Here is a 17,382-nt window from a genome sequence, read left to right on the forward strand (position 1 = left end):
GTTAGCCAGGATGGTCTCGATCTCCTGACCTCGTGATCCGCCCGTCTCGGCCTCCCAAAGTGCCGGGATTACAGGCTTGAGCCACCACGCCCGGCCAGGGCTGTCTTTCAACACTGAGCGAGTGCCCTGCAGTGGGGGCCAGGGACCACAGGAGCCTCTCCAGGGGACACCCAGGCCCCACAAGAAGTGCTCCTCCAGGCGACAGCCCACGGGAAGTGCTTCCCCAGGTGACACTGTATTCCAGAGGGCCTGAGGGGGTCTGGCCAGTGCTCCCAGATGGGTCTGTGGATTTGGGACAGAGATGCTTCCCAGGGCTCACCGTTGGGCTATCAGACCCTGGGGACACCCCCAGGTCCCCTGTAAACCTGCTGGCCTCCCCTGGTCCCTCTCGTCCCATGTCAACTCCTTCAGAGCACCAACTAGCCTGTGGACAGCCCCAGGACACTCCAGCTCCCGCCCTGCCGGTGGACATCGGGCAGCCCCAGGTTCTGGGGTCCCCACCCCCACACTCTTACTAGTGGTTTACACTTACACTTACTAGTGGTTTACACTTACTAGTAAACCACTAGTAAGCACCTTCTGTATGCTGGCTCGGCTCCTAGCACTAGGGCTGGTGCAGACATACACGGTGCATCAAGTCTAGGATACAGAGGAGCCAGCTGGCCAGCGACAAGCATCCACGAAAGGATAGAATCCTCTCAGGGAGAGCACGGCTGTGAGAAAAACAGCAGCAGTGAAGCCCAGGACAGGACCCACGTCAGAGCCGCTGCCAAGGACCCTGGGAAGTCACTGGGGAGGACCCGCCCCCACGGAGGGCCATGGCGTCCCTGGGGAGGAGGACCCGCCCCCACATAGAGCCACGGCGTCCCTGGGGAGAAGGACCTTGGCTGTCCCTCCAGTAAGGACAGATGCCAGGGACACAGCCATGGTGCTGCCGGCCACGCCCTCCCCGGCTGGGAGCCCTCCCCATGACACAAGCACCACCCCCACCAGTCTGAGCTGGAGGCCCTGAGAGGCCCAGCAGCGTTTCCAGGCCCCCTGCCCATGAGGGCTGATCCTGTCACTCCAACTCCACTGTTTCCGGCTCCAGGAAGCCTCCTTGTCTCCCCAAGACCCAGCTCCTGCCATGTGCTCTCTGCAGAGCCACCACTCAAGGCCCAGAGCCCTGCTGTGAGCGGCCTGCTCAAGCCCGACAGCCCGTGGTCTCAAGAGTTCCTGCTCATCCACCCAGGATCCGTCAGGGCTGCCCGTCCCAGGCAGCTGTGGATCCAATCCCAGTCCCACTGAGCTCTGAGGGTCTAAGCCTGGACAAATCAAAGGCTGCAGCCGAGAGAACGACTGTTCACAGCGCTGGATCAAAAGTAGGAACAAATCAAGGTGTTACCTTTCACAGTAACTATGAAACCTGCAAGGGCAGCCTGCCATGCAGGGCACCGCTGAGCTAGGATTTGTCTTTCTAATGGGCAAAGAGTCAGAGGAGACAGGCAAAGGGCAGATATGAGAAGGCACAACCGAGTGGTGCCCTCAGGGCACAGATGCTCCCCCAGGCCCGCTCCACACCTCTCTCCATCACCAGTGTTCACAGCTGGCCAGAAGGATGCATGTGTCAAGGGCAAATTGTTTACATTTACCACATTTTCTGTAAACCTGCTTTAGTGTTACTTTGTTTTCAAAAAAATATAAAGATTCCTGCCGGCCCCTCCTCCCGTCCACAGACCCATCCTCCAGCTCCCTCCCGGCCCCGGCCCCACCCAGCACAAGGCAGTGAGTTTCCTGTCCCGTTTGACCCGCACCAGAACGTCCATCTGTCCTGCCCCCTGCTTAGCCCCAGGCAGGGCTCACAAGCGCTGCTGAGTGAACATTCTAGAGAACAGACAGCACAGGAGTGTGTGCCCACACCGGGCAGGAGAGGCCTCCGACGTCTCCGGCTCCAGGCGCAGCCCCTGTGCCCACAAACCCCCAGCCAGCGCTGCAGCCACGCTCACTGCAGAGAACGGAGGCCATTCCCAGGAAGCTCTGGGAGGGCTGTCCCAGGACTCTACTCCTGAGGTGCGAGCCAGCGCTCTGCCTGCTGCCCTGAGACAGTGGGAAAGGTACCCAGGCCTGGGATAGCCATGCGGCTGGCCCCTCTCCTGGCCACTCCGGGGCTTTCCAGGGTGAGGCCGGCCCTGTGGGCTGCGCCTGGCAGGTTTCAGAGGCCCCACAGCAATGCCACAGCACTGCCCTGCCCTGCCCAGCTGCTGAGAGAGGCATGACCAAGGAGGCCCAGGCAGGGGCCCTTGCCAGCCCCACCGCTGCACCTGACACCCCACTCTGCCCAGTGGCTCAGTCCCTCCACATACACCTGAGGGGTTGGTGGTACAGCTCAGAGACCGTACAGCGTCCCGTCCAAGGCCACCATGACAGGCAGCAGCGTAGCCACCCCCGCTCCTGTGAGGATCGGAGTCCCCCTTGGGGCAGACCACGGGTGGGGGTGGGGCCGGGACAGGAGTCCAGGCCAGATGGGGGGCAGTCCCCAGGGACTGAGGGACAGTGCGTGCCCTGAGCAGCCCCAGGGTCCTCATTTGTAAACTGGGCAACGGCCCCACCCCCATGGGTGGCGCCAACCACCACACCAAGGTGCCTGGGCTCCACGGAAGAAAGGCCCAGAAGGTTCGCACCGGGAAGTGACATGAGCTCTGGGTGGGGACCCTGCACGGAGCCAGGGAGACCAGCAGCAGCCACGCGCTCACCCACTTCGTCGTGTTCTCCGCAGTGAGGCTATGCCAGGCACTCTGCTAAGTGGTGGGTCAGGCCCTGCTTATCTTCTTGTTTGTCTGTTTTTGAGACGGAGACTCACTATGTTGCTCAGGCTGGAGTGCAATGGCACGATCTTGGCTCACTGCAACCTCTGCCTCCCAGGTTCAAGCAATTCTCCTGCCTCAGCCTCCTGAGTAGCTGGGATTACAGGTCACCATGTGTAGCTAATTTTTTTGTGTTTTCAGTAGAGATGGGATTTCACCACGTGGCCAGGCTGGTGTCGATCTCCTGACCTCAGGTGATCCGCCCACCTCAGCCTCCCAGAGTGCTGGGATGACAGGTGTGAGCCACCACCGCACTGGGCCTGGGCCCTGATTATCTAATCCACACACACAGGACCCCACGTGCTGGCCGCAGTGACCACCCCAGTGTGGAATGAAGACACAGACAAGAGAGGCCTGGAAAGGCTTCAGGAGCTGTGTCCCCAGCACCACCCACCACCCAGCCCAGCTCTGGGGTGCCAGCCGGGCCGCCTCAGGCCACTGTCCCAGCTGCAGGAACCCCTGCTAGGCTGAGGCAGTGCAGGCCCTGAACCCTCCCACAGGTCTGTAGTGCACACCGGGGTCAGCACACGTGGCACCACACAGGGGCCCTCCAGGAAAGCGCGGTGGGGGCCCTCCCTGCGCAAGGCCACTGCCCTGCAGTGACTTCCAGTACCCCCAGTAGTGGCTAGGGCCCCAGACCTCCCTGCTCCCCTCCCGGGAGGACCACCAGGGCTGGGCGCAGGCTTCTGTGACACTGCTAGACAGATTCTCCTGTAGCAATTCTATGCGACTGCTTCTGGCTGTCTTAACGTCATTACTATACAGCACCATCAACATTCCTAACTACACTACAATGACGCAAACAGATAAAATAATTCTACCCCAGCGCTGCTGCCCCCTCTGGGGGACGGGGCTGCCTGTTCCTGCCCAGGCTTGGCCTACCCCCTGCAGCCAGGTGGCCACGCCCTGCTCCTGAAACCACAGCAGGGGCCTCTCCCCTCCTTGTCACCAGGCAGGAGGCTCTGGAGAACCGCCTACCCAAGACCTCACCTCCCTGGCAGGCCCCTCTGCTTCCCACCCAGAGTGATGACCACGTTCCCCCCCGGCAAAGCCAGGCCTGGAACCCCCAGGGATCTTCTCGGATGGGACGGAAGCTGCTCTCCATGGGGAGGGAGTCCCCGGGGATCTTCTCGGATGGGTCGGAAGCTGCTCTCCACTAGGGGCAGGAGGCTGAGGAAGGATGCAGCTGCTTGGCTCCCAGAACCTTGTTGGCTCACACCTTCGTCAGGTCTGTCTCTGTCATTCCAAGAGCTCAGGCCCAAAGCCCAGAGCCTCTGCCTCTCAACTGTGTTCAGTCTGGGTGCAAACCCCACAGCTCTCTCTGCAGAGCACCTGAGCGTCCGCCCAGCGCCCAGGTGGCACGGCTGCCTCCCATACCCAGGTCCTGTGGTGGTCTATGCCCCGCCATCCCCTCTGCCTTGGGGTCAAAAACTGAACAGAAGCTGACACAGGAGACCCTACGGGGAGCCCCACTCACAGCCCCGTGTGGGGACTGGGTCTATCACCCCTCCAGCTGCAAAGGTGGGAATGGGACCCTTTCCCACCATGACCTCTCTCTCCCTTGGCTCACACCCACCCAGTGGGCGACAGCCCCCACGTCTCCCCCCTGCCCAGGGTGTCCCAATGTTACCTTGGCCGGTTTTTTCTCATGGGGACCCCACATCGAGCACCCACGGGGACTGCCCGGCAAGCCTCACTGACACCTCAGTTGTTCCAGAGGCCTCCAGGTTGTGCCCAGCTGCTCCCATGGCCTCCAGGATGTGGTCCTGCGGGCTTGCGGCCCTCGCCTAGCAAGGGACCAGCAGCTGGGAGCTGGGCTGCCCCTGCAGGACCGCCACAAGCATGGTGGCTGCTGCCTCTCAGGGACGGCTGAGATTCCCGAACACCCAGTGAGGGCACGTGGTTGCACTCTAGGGGCAGGGAGGCAGGGTCAGGGCTCCCGGGTGGGGGGAGGCGGGGCGCTGTGAGGCCCAGCTTGGCCGTTACTGCTGCACCCCACTCCTTGGGAGCTGTGGAGGCTGTGGCCTGGCCCTGTGTGGGCCGGGAAGAGCTACCTGGAGACAAGTCAGAGACCCAGGCCATTGGTGACGGTGCCAGGGAGAACAGCAGTGCTGCCTGAGATGGAGTGGTGCCAGGACAGGTGTGAATGCAGGGTGCATGGCAAGTGGACACGAGGGGGTGGGGACAGAAGCGGGAGAGGATAGGAGGGGTCCTCTGGTCCAGGGCCAGAAGCCTCAGAGACCAGTGTGGGCTGACAAAGCCCAGTCCCGGTGGTTGGTGCGCTAGGTGCCCTCGCTGCTGTTGTGAGTTTACAGGGCCAGAGTGGGCTACGGAAATGAAGCCTGAGCCTGCCTTCCGCTCGGGGCCCAAGGCTTTGGACAGGAGTAAGAAGGGCTGCCATGAGCAAATGCACAGCCCATTCCGTGCATGGGGATAGTGGGCGTGAGGCCTGAAGCAGGGAAGTGGGGGATGGTGTGAGGGGCAGGCTGGTGTGAGGACCACAGTGGAGCCACTGTTTGGCCCTGGTTTTATCCCAGGGTTCCAGTCCAGCCACGCCTGGAGAACCGTCTGATAGGGGCTGAGCCTGGAGAGTGAACGAGGTTGCCCAGTTACCCTCTGACCAGCCCAACCAGCAGGCCACTGTCACGCGCCACGCCTGGAGGTCAGTCCCGCTGTGAACTCGGAGCCTCACTGATGCGTTCCTCCCTCCAGCTCCAATTTACTGGAAGGCCACGGATCACACCTGGCTGTGGCCTGCAGCCTCGCCCTTCAAACCAAAGGCCTTCTGCAGGATTCCTCTGGGTGGCCATGAGGGCCAGGCATGGAGAGCCGGGTATGGAGGGCTGAGGCAGCACCAGGGAGATGGCCCAGGGTGGCAGTTTGCCAGGAGGGAGGTGACGAAGGGCTGGAGCCTGCCCCGGCCACCAGTGGGGTCTGCCAAGGATTCTAGAAAGGCCCCCTGGAGGGACAGCCCACACCAATGCTGGCAGCGGGGGAAAGCAGGCAGCTGACCCCTCTGTCCCTAAGAACCTGGGGGGCTGCCGCAGGTTGGGGCATGAGGACACATCAGGATGGTGGTCAACACACTGAGAGGGACGCGTCACTCAGACCTGGGAGGTCAACACTTCAAAACGAACATACATCCCGTCCGTGCACTCTCTGTACACACGGACTTCCTCACAGTGAAAAGAATAAAAAGAAAGGGAGATCTTTTGGATTTAGATTTAGATGAAGAGAACAGAAAGGAGCCAGGAGATGGAGACACCGGGCAGGTGAGGCTGTCCCCAAAGAGGGGATGCAGGGCAGGACCCTGTGAGCTGACGTCTGGGCAGCCAGCCGAAGGAAGGGGAGGAGCCACCGGCCTGGGTGTCCTGCTCCAGGGCCGTCCTGCATGCTGGGCCCTGCTGTGTAGCCACCACTGCTGGGATGACGAGGAGTCCACTGCTGGGGCCCCAACCTCTCCAGAGACCCCTGTCCCGGCCCCTGCACAGGAATGGGCCGTGCATTTGCTCACAGCAGCCTCTCTCACTCCTGTCCAAGGCCTTGGCCCCGAGCGGAAGGCAGGCTCAGGCTTCATTTCTGTGGCTCACTCTGGCCCCTGTGAACTCACGACAGCAGCAAGGGCACCTAGTGCACCAACCACCGGGGCTGGGCTTTGTCAGCCCACACTGGTCTCTGAGGCTCCTGGCCCTGGGAGCCCCTCCCCCAGCCACTCACCCCTGCTGGCAGCTGCCACAGGCGATCCCACGCAGCAGCCTGGGACACACAGAGCCTCTTCCTCAGCCACGGGGGGGCGGCCCGGGCCCACGCCAGCCAGGTGTCGCTAAAGCCACAGGCCTGGGGTACGAGGACTACAGGGGCAGCACCGCTCGGCCCCACCTTTATCCCAGGATTCCAGTCCAGCTGCGCCCACAGAACTCACGACCCCCAGGGCTGGGGGCTGGTAGGGGCTGAGCCCCAAGAATGAACAGGACTGAGAGGCCAACCCACTTCTGACCTCAGGGTTTCGGGGAGGAGAGTCACAGGGGAACCAATGTAGCCCCCACCCAGTCCAGTCCACGTCGGGGGCCTGGTCCACATCACGGTCCCCCTCCCTGGGCAGTCGCTGCAGGCCCCTTGGGCTCCTTCCCCGACCGGCTCCCAGCCACACGGTCCCTGGGGAGAGGCACGCAGCCATGCCGGCCATAGGACAGGGTGTAGCAGGCAGGTAAGTGGGGCATGGGATTAAGGTCTGGCCGAAGACAGCCGGAGGCCTGCTGTGGTACGAGCAGCAACTGGGGCAGGCGCCAAGGGCTGTGGGGGATGCCACAGCAGGACAGGTTAGTGAGGGTGGGGTTGTGGCAGGGCCTGGGCTCCCTGTGAGGGCACAAACAGGCTCTTCCAGGCTGGACAGAGTCTGCAGGGCCTGGACTCCCTGTAAGAGTGTCAACAGGCTGTCCCGGGCTGGACGGAGTCTGCAGGGCTCTGGGCTCCCAGGCAGGGAAGCAGTTAGACGACGTCTGATTTAGAAAACTGTAGACTGGGTGGGTGGAGGGACCAGGACAGGGGACAGCCACAGGGCCAGGACTCCCTGGAGGCCAGTCTGGACACACAGCAGGACCAGCTGGCCCTACGGGGGACAGAGGACAGGGAGCAGAGAGGCCGGCCCCATGGTCCCAGGCCAGAGAGGGGGAGCCCCAGCCTCCAGCCCATGCCTGAGTTCTGATCCTGCTCAGCCACTCGCTAGCAGTGTAGATGCAGGAAGTGACTGCATGGCTGTGCCTCAGGTTCCTCATCTGTAGCATGGGGACAGCACAGCACCCGCCATGGGGGCTGCCGAGGGGAGTGGGCGTGACGCACACGAAGTCCTGGAGCTGTGCCTGGGCCTGGAGCCGGGGCACTGCTGCCCTTTCCGTCACTGTCACCACCGCTCAGTAGCAAGGCTTGGTGGTGGGGCCGCGCGTAAGCCTGGGACACACTCAGTTATTCTGCTACCTGCAGCCGCCCAGCCAGGACCAAGTTCTCAACAGAGGGAAGGTGGTGGCCACAGACTGGGCAGGCGCCCCTCTGGCCTCAGTGGGGCAGGGTCACAGCGTGCAGCTCCCAGCCCCAGACACTTGATGGCTCCTGCAGAGTCCAAAGGGCAGTGCCTGTGCCTCCTGAGCCAGACAGCACGGATTCTGGCCAGAGGGTCCTGGGTGCACACACATGGTACACACGTGGGCTGGGAAGACGGGCATGGAGACTTCAACGCCTGTCTGGGCTGCAGAGGGACCAGCAGCCCACCCAGCCTGCTCTCTGACGCCAGCACAGCTCTGGGGAATCCCATCCACCCCACAGGCCAGCTTTCCACACAAACCAGATCAGCACAGCTCTGGGGAACCCCATCCACCCCACAGGCGAGCTTTCTACACAAACCAGATCAGCACAGCTCTGGGGAACCCCATCCACCCCACAGGCCAGCTTTCTACACAAACCAGATTAGCACAGCTCTGCTGCGCCAAGAGAGTTGGGGCTCGGTGGCTGTTCTGTCCCTCACACTCCTCAGGGCGCCTGTCGTCCTCTACAGGTACGTGGAACCAAGTGCCCCATTTGCCCTGATCTCATGGAGTTTAGGTACTGCGCAGTGCCCCACCCCCAGCCCTGCAGTCCCCCAGCCACAGCCCCCAGCCGTCTCCAGACAGCCTGCCACAGGCACCCCAAACCAGTACCACCTGCCACACGTGCCCTTCCTGACGGGATCTCAGGAACCGCCATGCCACAGTGCTGCCCCTCACAGCCTGCACTCCTCCCTCGGTGCTGCCCCTCACACCTGCACTCCTCCCTCGGTGCTGCCCCTCACACCTGCACTCCTCCCTCGGTGCTGCCCCTCACACCTGCACTCCTCCCTCGGTGCTGCCCCTCACACCTGCACTCCTCCCTCGGTGCTGCCCCTCACACCTGTACTCCTCCCCAGAAGCCCTCAGGGTCTCCTCTGTGACTCCTAGCCTCCAACGACAGCCTCTTTACTGCCATCCCAATACTCAGTGGCAACGGGGCCTGTGGGTGTATCTTGGGGGCTGGCCCAGGGCCTGGCACACAGCCAGGGCTCAATAAATGCTTGTAGAGTCCGTCAGGGAAAGCAAAACAGCTCAGAATTCTTCCCTGCTGGCCAGCAGCTCACCTGGCCTTTCCCAGAGGTCCAGCACCACTGCTGCCCAGCACCACCCTGCCGGGCTGGCCCTGGAGGCTCCACTGTGCAGCAGCAAGACCTGGGCAGAGGTCTGGAATGGTCGGGGCAGCTGCCGAGGCCGGATGAGGCCCACCAGTCCCAGGGACCAGTTTGGCCACCCAGGCTCCTGGAGGCCTTACAGAGCACAGAGCACTGTCCCAGGGGACAGCAGAGGTGGCAGGTACCCTTGGTCACATACATAGGCAGAAGGGGCCCAGCCTGCCGTGGTGAGGGCGGAGGAAGCCTGCTGAGCGGACGGGAGCATGAGCAGGTGGCCACAGGACCTGGCTGGGGTTGTCGGCCTCTCTGCCCAGCCCACAGTGGGGTGAGTACCATGGCCAAGCCTCAGTTTCCATCCATCACACACGGCAGCCGCAGCTGCACCTCCAGCTGTCCTGGCCCACAGGGACACCAACACCTGATGGTTCTTCAGCTTCCAGCCTCCCTCCCCTAGAACAGGTCGGTGTCCATCCAAGCGCAGCCCCACCCAGCTCTGCAAGGCCCACCCAGGGAGGGGCACAGCCAAGTCCCACCCAGGGCCACCCTGCTGACCAGGATGGGGGGCCCTGTGCAGTAGCGCCTCGAGGGGCCCCGGCACCTCCCACAGCTCCCACGGGATCTGGACGTTCCAGGCTGTACAGCAGGAGACCCCAGACTTCCACGACCCACATCCCCACATGGGGTTGGTAGGGGCAGACCAGGACATGTGTGTGGGGATGGTCCATCCTCTTCATTTCCCTGGAGGGTCTGGAGAAGGACAAGAGTGGAGGACTAGGGGCCGGGCAGCCACAGATCCACTCTGCTGCAGTCCTGGACAGCCTGTAGCTCAGCCTCCAGCTGGGACCTCCAGAGATTGGCCAGAAGGTGTCTGACAGGCAGGTGGCCGCTGTGGAGCCTCTGCGAGGGTGCCTGGGGGCCTGTGGGTCCTGCAGGCCTCCCCACTGGAACACTCTGACTGCTGTCACATCCTGACACAGCCCCCGGCCCCGTGCCCCCCGCACAGGCCCCACCGTGAGCGCGGGGCCCGGAGAGGGACCCACACCCATACAGGGGGCACGCAGCTGTGGGGCTTGACAGATCTGGACGGCCAGCTCTCCCCACCGGCCACCTCCCCAGGTTCCCAAAGAAACAGCAGACACCCTCCCCAGAGGCCCTGCGGGCCAGCTCTCCCAGGGAGTGCAGGCCAGGCTCAGCGACGGGCCTCCCAGCTGCTGCCACACGACCACTCTAGATGCCACATGCTCCTGGGGTGGGGCCGGGGAGGACATCAGGCCCGAGGGGTTTCTCGGGGAGGCACATGCAGGGCACAAACACACACATCGCACGCCACAAGCCCTGGCCCTCCCTTAGAGACCTGGGGGCTGCTTACATGCTGACCCTTGTTTAAGGACAAACGGCTTTGTCATGGGCCACGTAGGGGCAGTCAGGGCCTGACCCTGGGCCACTGAGAAGGGTTAGATCCCCAGCCCGGGACTGCCTCAGCAGGGGTGAGGTGGCGCCCCAGAGGTCCCGAGGCCCAGAGCCTGGATTCTAGCCTGGGGCCACTCACTGAGCTCATCTTGACAGGGGCAGGAGGCTGGGGCACTGAAGGGTGGTCACGCCTGTGGGCTCCTGAAATATGCAGGAGCTGAGGCCAGAGGGGGTCCTGGTGCCGTCTGGGTAGGGGAGTATGGAGGGGGAGCCCGGAGGGAGAGGACAGCCTGGGACACAGGGGTCACTCAGACTCCTAGAGGCTCAGGTGGGCTGGGCTCCTCCTGCAGGACTCAGGGGGCTCCTGGGGACTCAGGTGGGCTGGGCTCCTCCTGTGGCTGCCTCTGACTCAGAGCAGCCAGGCTGGGTCCGCCCCAGGACCCTGGCCCAGCTCTGTGGTCCTCCTACTTAGAAGGCCCTCCTGACCTGGCCAGGGCACCCCGGGCTCCTCTCCCCCAGCCTCCACTTCTAATGAGGTGGTCCCGTGGCCCCTCCCTCGTTACCCGTGTCCCCACCCCAAACCATGCTGACTTAGGGTCTCTAACTGGTCACCATTAAATGGGCTGGAGTACTGGGACCCAAATGTTCTGTCCAGGTGCTGAGAAAGCAGTTAATTCTTATGCCATTTTGTCGTTACAGAAAAACATGAAAAGTTCCCAACCAAAATGCAGAACCAGCGTAAGTAACTCTACTAGAAACAGGGCGGCAAAACTCCGAACCATCGGCAAAGCAACCCAAAATGAGACTCCACCAACACAGGAGACGCCAGGGCCACGTCCGGAGTTCAAGGACAGACCGACAGCAGCAGCACGGGTGCCGTGGGGCCTGGGAAGAAAGCGCAGGGAGGCGGCATAAGCTGGGTGAGCAGGGCCACCCCTACCTGATGCTGGACCAGAGACGCATCCCGCAAAACACAGGGCACCCATCAGAATGCCGGGAAACAGGGAAGGAGGGAGGGACACAGATACCCGCAAACAGCAACACCAATCCTCACGCTCCGGACACACAAACGCGGTAAGGCGTGAAGAGTCCCGCAACACAGATGCGGGGAAGCAGCAACGTCACAGCCATGTGCAGATGCCAGCAGGGCCTATGGGAACCCCCCAAGAGTCCCCTAGAAACTGTCTGTGCTGACGAGAGAATCCAACAAAGTGCCCAGGTAGAGATGCCAGGTGGGAAGAAGTTTTCTTAGACAAACAGCAACAACCAGCCAGAAAACACAGCGAAACGAGGCTTTCAGAGTGACAAAAACACAAGCCCGGGTAAATACCCAACACGGGCCCCTCGGCAGGGAACAGGCCCTCACGACCATCAGGAGCCTTAAAACTGCCACCCACAGACAGCAGGGCCAGTTCTGGGCACTTCTCTTTCTCTAGAGAAGCAATCCCACAAAGGCAGGAGATGGGGGACATCTGGGGACAGATCTCCCGTCAGGACAGCTGGGGCAGCTGGGGCATGAGAGTCTAGTCCGGGAAAGAGGGGGTGGGGCCAGCCCGGGTCTGGTGTGGGTCTGGCTCCCTGCTGGAGGACTGTGCAGTGAGTCACAGGGACCCCTGGGAGACCCCGACCACAAAGGTGCGCAGCACGTGCGGACGCACAGGCACGCGGCGTAGCCACAGCAAGGACAGGAAGGCCTTGGAAACCTGAGCCAAGAAGTGACAGGGCCAAGCAGCCAGGCGGGAGGGGATCCAGGCGGGAGGGGATGGGGAAGAGGGCCGGGGACCATCCTACTGTAACAGCCCTGACCCCGAGGCCAGCAAACCACCAGGCAGGGCCCTCGAGGGGCAGACCCACAGGCAGAGAATGCAGAACCCTTCCCAGAGCCAAAGCAGCCAGGTGCAGGCCCTGCTCCAGCCATGGCAGGGCCTGGGGAGCTGCTGGCCCCCAGACAGGGCCTGGACAGGTGGCGGGCACCCACGTGGACCGAGAGGCCAGTGACTGTTTTCATGGCCCCTGCATCCACCTCCCCTGAGGGAGCAGCCCCTGCCCACGGCTGTGAGACTCTCTGGGAGGAACAGGAATCCACACAGCTTCCAGGTAGCCCCTCACTGTCACAGGGCGGGCCCTGGCTCAGCTCCGCACCCCTGCCCCATGGCTGTGGGCAAAGCACTTCCTCTCGCTGGGCCTCAGTTTCCCCACCTGGAGACCAGGAAGCAGCCACAAGGAGCTCCCTGGGCCGAAGCCTGCCCTCTCCCTGGCTCTCCTCACTGAGCCCAAATGTCTGCGGTCTCAACCCCACCCCCATCTGTCTGAGAGTTGAGCCAGGCGTGGACTCACAGCGCCCCCGGCACAAATTCAGCCCCCACTGGCACCACCAACAGTGTGGTCTCAGCGGTGCCCGGAGGTCCAAGTGACACTGTCAGGCCCCACATGCAGTGCTCGGCGGGCCGGGCCCAGCCCCGACATGGCCAGGTCATACTTCCGGCCCCAAGCAGCCAAGAGCCAGCCCAGATTCTATGCCTGGGCCTTTGCTCCTGGAATCCTGGCCACTCTGTGAAGCCCACCAGGCCCACTAGGGGTTCACAGACAGACCACCTGGCTCAGCCTCCAGGATGTAGGGCAGGGCAGGAAGGTGCCTGGGCCAGTCCCTCACACTCTCACATTCCCCACCACGGGCTGTGTCCAAAAACCTGTACCCTCCCCTTGGCCAAGGCCCACTGGCTCCAGGCTCACACCCTAAACCCACCAGCGTTCTGGGCCATTTTCAGCAGGGGTCACAGCTCGCCCATGGACAGCCCTGGGAGGCCGGGGGCTGCACACAATCAGTAGCCTGGGGTTTCTCGAGCACAAGTTTCCCGCCTGTCTGTGCATGGTTCAGCAGCGGCAGGTTCAGCAGCGTTTTGGGTGATGTCCTGTGGTTTATGCTGAGCAGAGAATGTGGAAGCACAGGCATTAGAGGAGGCCGCTGGCCACCAAGCTGGGATGCTGGGTGCTTTCCTTCCGCCTTTATTCCCGGGACACACGTGGACCTTCTGAGTGGCCGTGTGCCAGTCAGGGAACAGCTCAAGCTTCAGCACACACCTTCTTACGGAGCTTGATGTGTGAACCAGGTGAAAGTCACCAGGTGAAAGTGATTTGTTGTTTGAAAAATACAAATCAACAAAAACTCACAGACACCAAACCAGAATGGTGGTGTCCGCCTGAAGCTGGTGGCCAATGTACTCCCGGGCACTCTGCCACCTCCCTGTGGCCCAGGCCCAGCCCAGAGCACCGTGGCCAGCGTCGCTGGGGTTGTGTGGCCAGCATGCGGGAATGGGCGGTGCAGCCCACTGGGCTAAGCGGGCCTGGCCTATCTCCCGGGAGATATAGGGACCGGCACAACCTGTTCTGTGGCCTGAGGCCAGATAAGGATGGCCTTTGCTATCTGGGAAGAGGCGGTCTGACGCAGCCCTGGATACACCTCTCAGACCCCAGCCTTCTTGGGAGGACCCCAGGCAAAGAACAGCAGCACTGACCGGGCACGTACGGTCACAGCACTGCTTCAAGGGCAGAGGGCTTCCTGTGTCCTCTGGTCAGTACAACCAGGGGACAGAGCCGTCACAGGATACAAAAGGGACAGCAAGAGCCATATTCCCAAGCACCCAGAGTCCCCGGTCAGAGCAAGAGCAACGGAGAGGCCAGCAGGGCTTCCTCAGGCCTCCTGTCCCCACAAACCACTGCCCCTGGTTTGAGAGTAGAAAATCAAGACGGCTGGCTCAGGTCAGCCATACCGCCCCACCCACCCCAGCACACCCAGTCCAGCACGCCCCTCTGCAGGTCCTCAGCCCTGCCACAGGGCTCCCGTCTCCATCCTCCGTTAATCATTAATGCTGTCTCCAGGGCTGCAGGCACACCCTGAGCCAGGCCAGACCCTGGCCCTCCTCAGCCCACAACCACCACCGCCAACATTTAGGGAGTGCCTGCTGTGTTCACAGCACATACAGACACAGGGACAGGACAAGGGGGGACTCCTCCTCTGCTACAGGCGCACATATAAACGTGCAGGTGGTGGGGGCCTGCCCCGGGCACAGAATGGCCTGTGTGTCCCACCCAGGGTACAGAAAGGGGGCAGGGGCTTCCCCAGGGCACAGAACGGGTGTGGGGGGCCTGCCTCGGGCACAGAATGGCCTGTGTGTCCCACCCAGGGTACAGAAAGGGGGCGGGGGCTTGCCCAGGGCATGGAACGGGTGTGGGGGCCTGCCTCGGGCACAGAACGACCTATGTGTCCCATCCAGGGCACAGAAAAGGGGCAGGGACCTGCATGAGGCACAAAAGAGGTACAGAGACCTGCCCCAGGCACAGGGCGAGGGGGCCCTGTTGAGACAGGCAGGGAGGGTGGTCTGCCTGGGGGAAGAAGGGGCTGTGAGTGGGGGGCCTGCCCCAGGGGCCGGGGCTGGGAGTTGGTCCCAGCACATGTGGGGTCTGGGGGGAGGTAACAGGACTCCCGCAGGCAGGCTACACCTTCCCGGCAAGTCTACACTTGTGTTTGGTTGTTTACATCACTGCAGTGTCCCGCGGGCACGAGCCAGCCTCTGGGGTTACAAGGGCTTCCTCCGACTCCTGAGTGTCCCATCCTCCAGCATCCCAGAGTAGGAAGATCCCCCAAGACGTGGGTGGGGACAGAGAGACTGTGAGAGGAGGAGGCAGAGCCGAGGGCAGGCTGCTCCTCCAGGAGTAAACGAGTTGATGCCTGTGAAGGGCAGCTCAGGTGGAGAGAATACTTACTTAATCAGTCATTACTATTTATATGATTATAATTTATCTGAACTTTGGGGAAAAACCACTTCACTTTGACAAAAAATGTGGTCAACCAAGAGACACGTGTGGGACGATCATGAGGTTATGACTTGTGCAGAAGCCCCGTACTTTCCCAGGCAGGCTCCGAAGGGCAGAGGAAGGGGCATGAAACCACCCCGGGGTGCCGTGGCTGTGTTAATGCCACGCAGAAGCAGACTTGTCTCACTATGACCTGGGGGACCGCTGGTCTAAGTCGAAGTCACCAAAACTCACTGAACCCACTGCCTGCAGGTGGCGGCACGTGACCCTGCTGGAGCAGGTGGACAGCCAGTCAGAGCCACTGCGGGCAAAGCACATGGGCCTGGGATTTGGCCCTGGGTCTCCTGGGCACTTTCTACACGCCGAGCTCTTCCCAGCACCAGACCCCATAGGAGACACAGAGGACAGTGTCTGCTCTCCTTCAGTTTACAAGTTCTTGCGGGAGACAAACATGGAGAGCAAAGACATCCTAAAACAGCTTCGCAGAGCGCGGATGACAGGAAGAAGGTGGGCAACATTGACAGGGGTGGGGGGCACCACTTCAGAGGAGTCCGAGGTGACATTTTTGCAGAGACACAAAGGCACCAAACATCAAGCAGGCAGAGAACAGCAGGGTACAAGGGCTGACCCGCTTGGAGCAGCAAGGAGGCCGCGGTTAGGGACCCAGGAGGTGCGGGCGGGCAGTGACAGCTCTGGAAGGTGGGCATCGTCGCGGTCTCAGCTGCAGTGCAGGAGCCGAGCACAGGGCCTGGCTTGCAGTACGTGCCCAGTACACATGCAGTCCATGTCATTATCACCACTGAGAGAGCAGAAGACAGCCCCAGGGCCATCCCGTCCCAGCACAGAGCATGGCGTGTGCCAGCCCTGGAGTCACCCAGTGTGCACGACAGAGGATGGCCAGGCTGTGTGATGGGCCTAGCACCACCCCTGCGTCCTGGGCCCACAGGAGCCCCAGCTCTGCCGTGCACTCGGGACACGAAGCCTTAACTCTGCCCGTGCACTCGGGACACGAAGCCCCAGCTCTGCCCATGCACTCGGGACACGAAGCCCCAGCTCTGCCCATGCACTCGGGACACGAAGCCCCAGCTCTGCCAGTGCACTCGGGACATGAAGCGGCACCTGTTCTGGGGCCACTTCCCTGGACACCAGCCCTGACCCAAGGCTCTCTAGTTTGGAGAGTCTGGATGAGAACTTGAAGAGGACTTGCTGCCTCAGGGGCCTGCAGTAGCCATCTCCCCTTTTCCCAAAGCTCAGCTTCTGAGACAGGGGGATCTCAGGCCATGGGCTCCCAAGCCCCTGGAAAAGTGAGAGGGGTTGGAAATAGGGTGATTCTGGGAGTCAAAGTCCAGCAGATGAGGGTCTCCCAAAGTAAGTGCCACACGAGACACACCTCGCTGAGGGGGTCTCTGCCCTGGTGGAGGACACCTGGCTAGCATTCCTGCCCAGGCCCGTCCTGGGGAGACAGTGCCCGCCACAACTCTGGGACAGCATTTAATTTCCTTCGCTGCTCAGCTGGGTTCACGCAAGAGGGGCAGTATTTGCTCAGTAAATATTGTCCATCAGCCAGACAAGCAGTATTTTTTGCCAACCTATTAACCATGCAGCAAGCAACAGTCACCAAGAGGGGTCTTGCGATTAACGCTCCTTCTCCCCTTCTCAGCAGAGCCCTCGAAGGAAGGGGGGAACGGGATGGCCCGCGGAGTATCCATTTTATCACCACCTCCCTAAGATCCAGCACTGCTCCCTAGCACGTCCTGAACCAAGCAGAGCGATACGCTGGCAACAGAAACACAACTGATAAAAGGCCGACGGTGCTGTCAGACAGCCCACGATTTCTAAGCGTGGATTTCTTTGCCTCTGAAACTCAAAACGTCCCTAAACCCACCCAACGCTGCTGTGTCTTCCAGATGCGACGGTCTGGGAGAGTGGTCAGCACCCAGGGTCCCTGGAACGGGGACCGAGTGGCCGGGGCTTCCCTCAGGGGTGCCCACGGCGCGGGCGGTCACAAGTCCAGAGGTCCCGGGACCGCCCAACGCGTCAACTCCGGGCCCCGTTCTCGCCCCGACGCGGGCGAAGCTGTGCCCGTCCACCTACCTCTAGGGCCTCCAGGGTGCTGAAGCTGGC

General features: G+C 62.1%; 1 protein-coding gene across 1 annotated transcript in view; it reads right to left on the reverse strand.

Annotated features, from left to right (window-relative positions):
• FBRSL1 (fibrosin-like 1) overlaps nt 1-17,382 on the reverse strand; it is a 118,485-nt gene that overhangs the window by 88,644 nt on the left and 12,459 nt on the right. Inside the window, 1 exon segment of the mRNA XM_011982229.1 lies at nt 17,353-17,377. Within this exon segment, the coding sequence (XP_011837619.1) occupies nt 17,353-17,377 (25 nt within the window).

This window comes from Mandrillus leucophaeus, unplaced genomic scaffold, assembly GCF_000951045.1.
Source record: "Mandrillus leucophaeus isolate KB7577 unplaced genomic scaffold, Mleu.le_1.0 Scaffold237, whole genome shotgun sequence".
Classification (NCBI taxonomy): Eukaryota; Metazoa; Chordata; class Mammalia; order Primates; family Cercopithecidae; genus Mandrillus; species Mandrillus leucophaeus.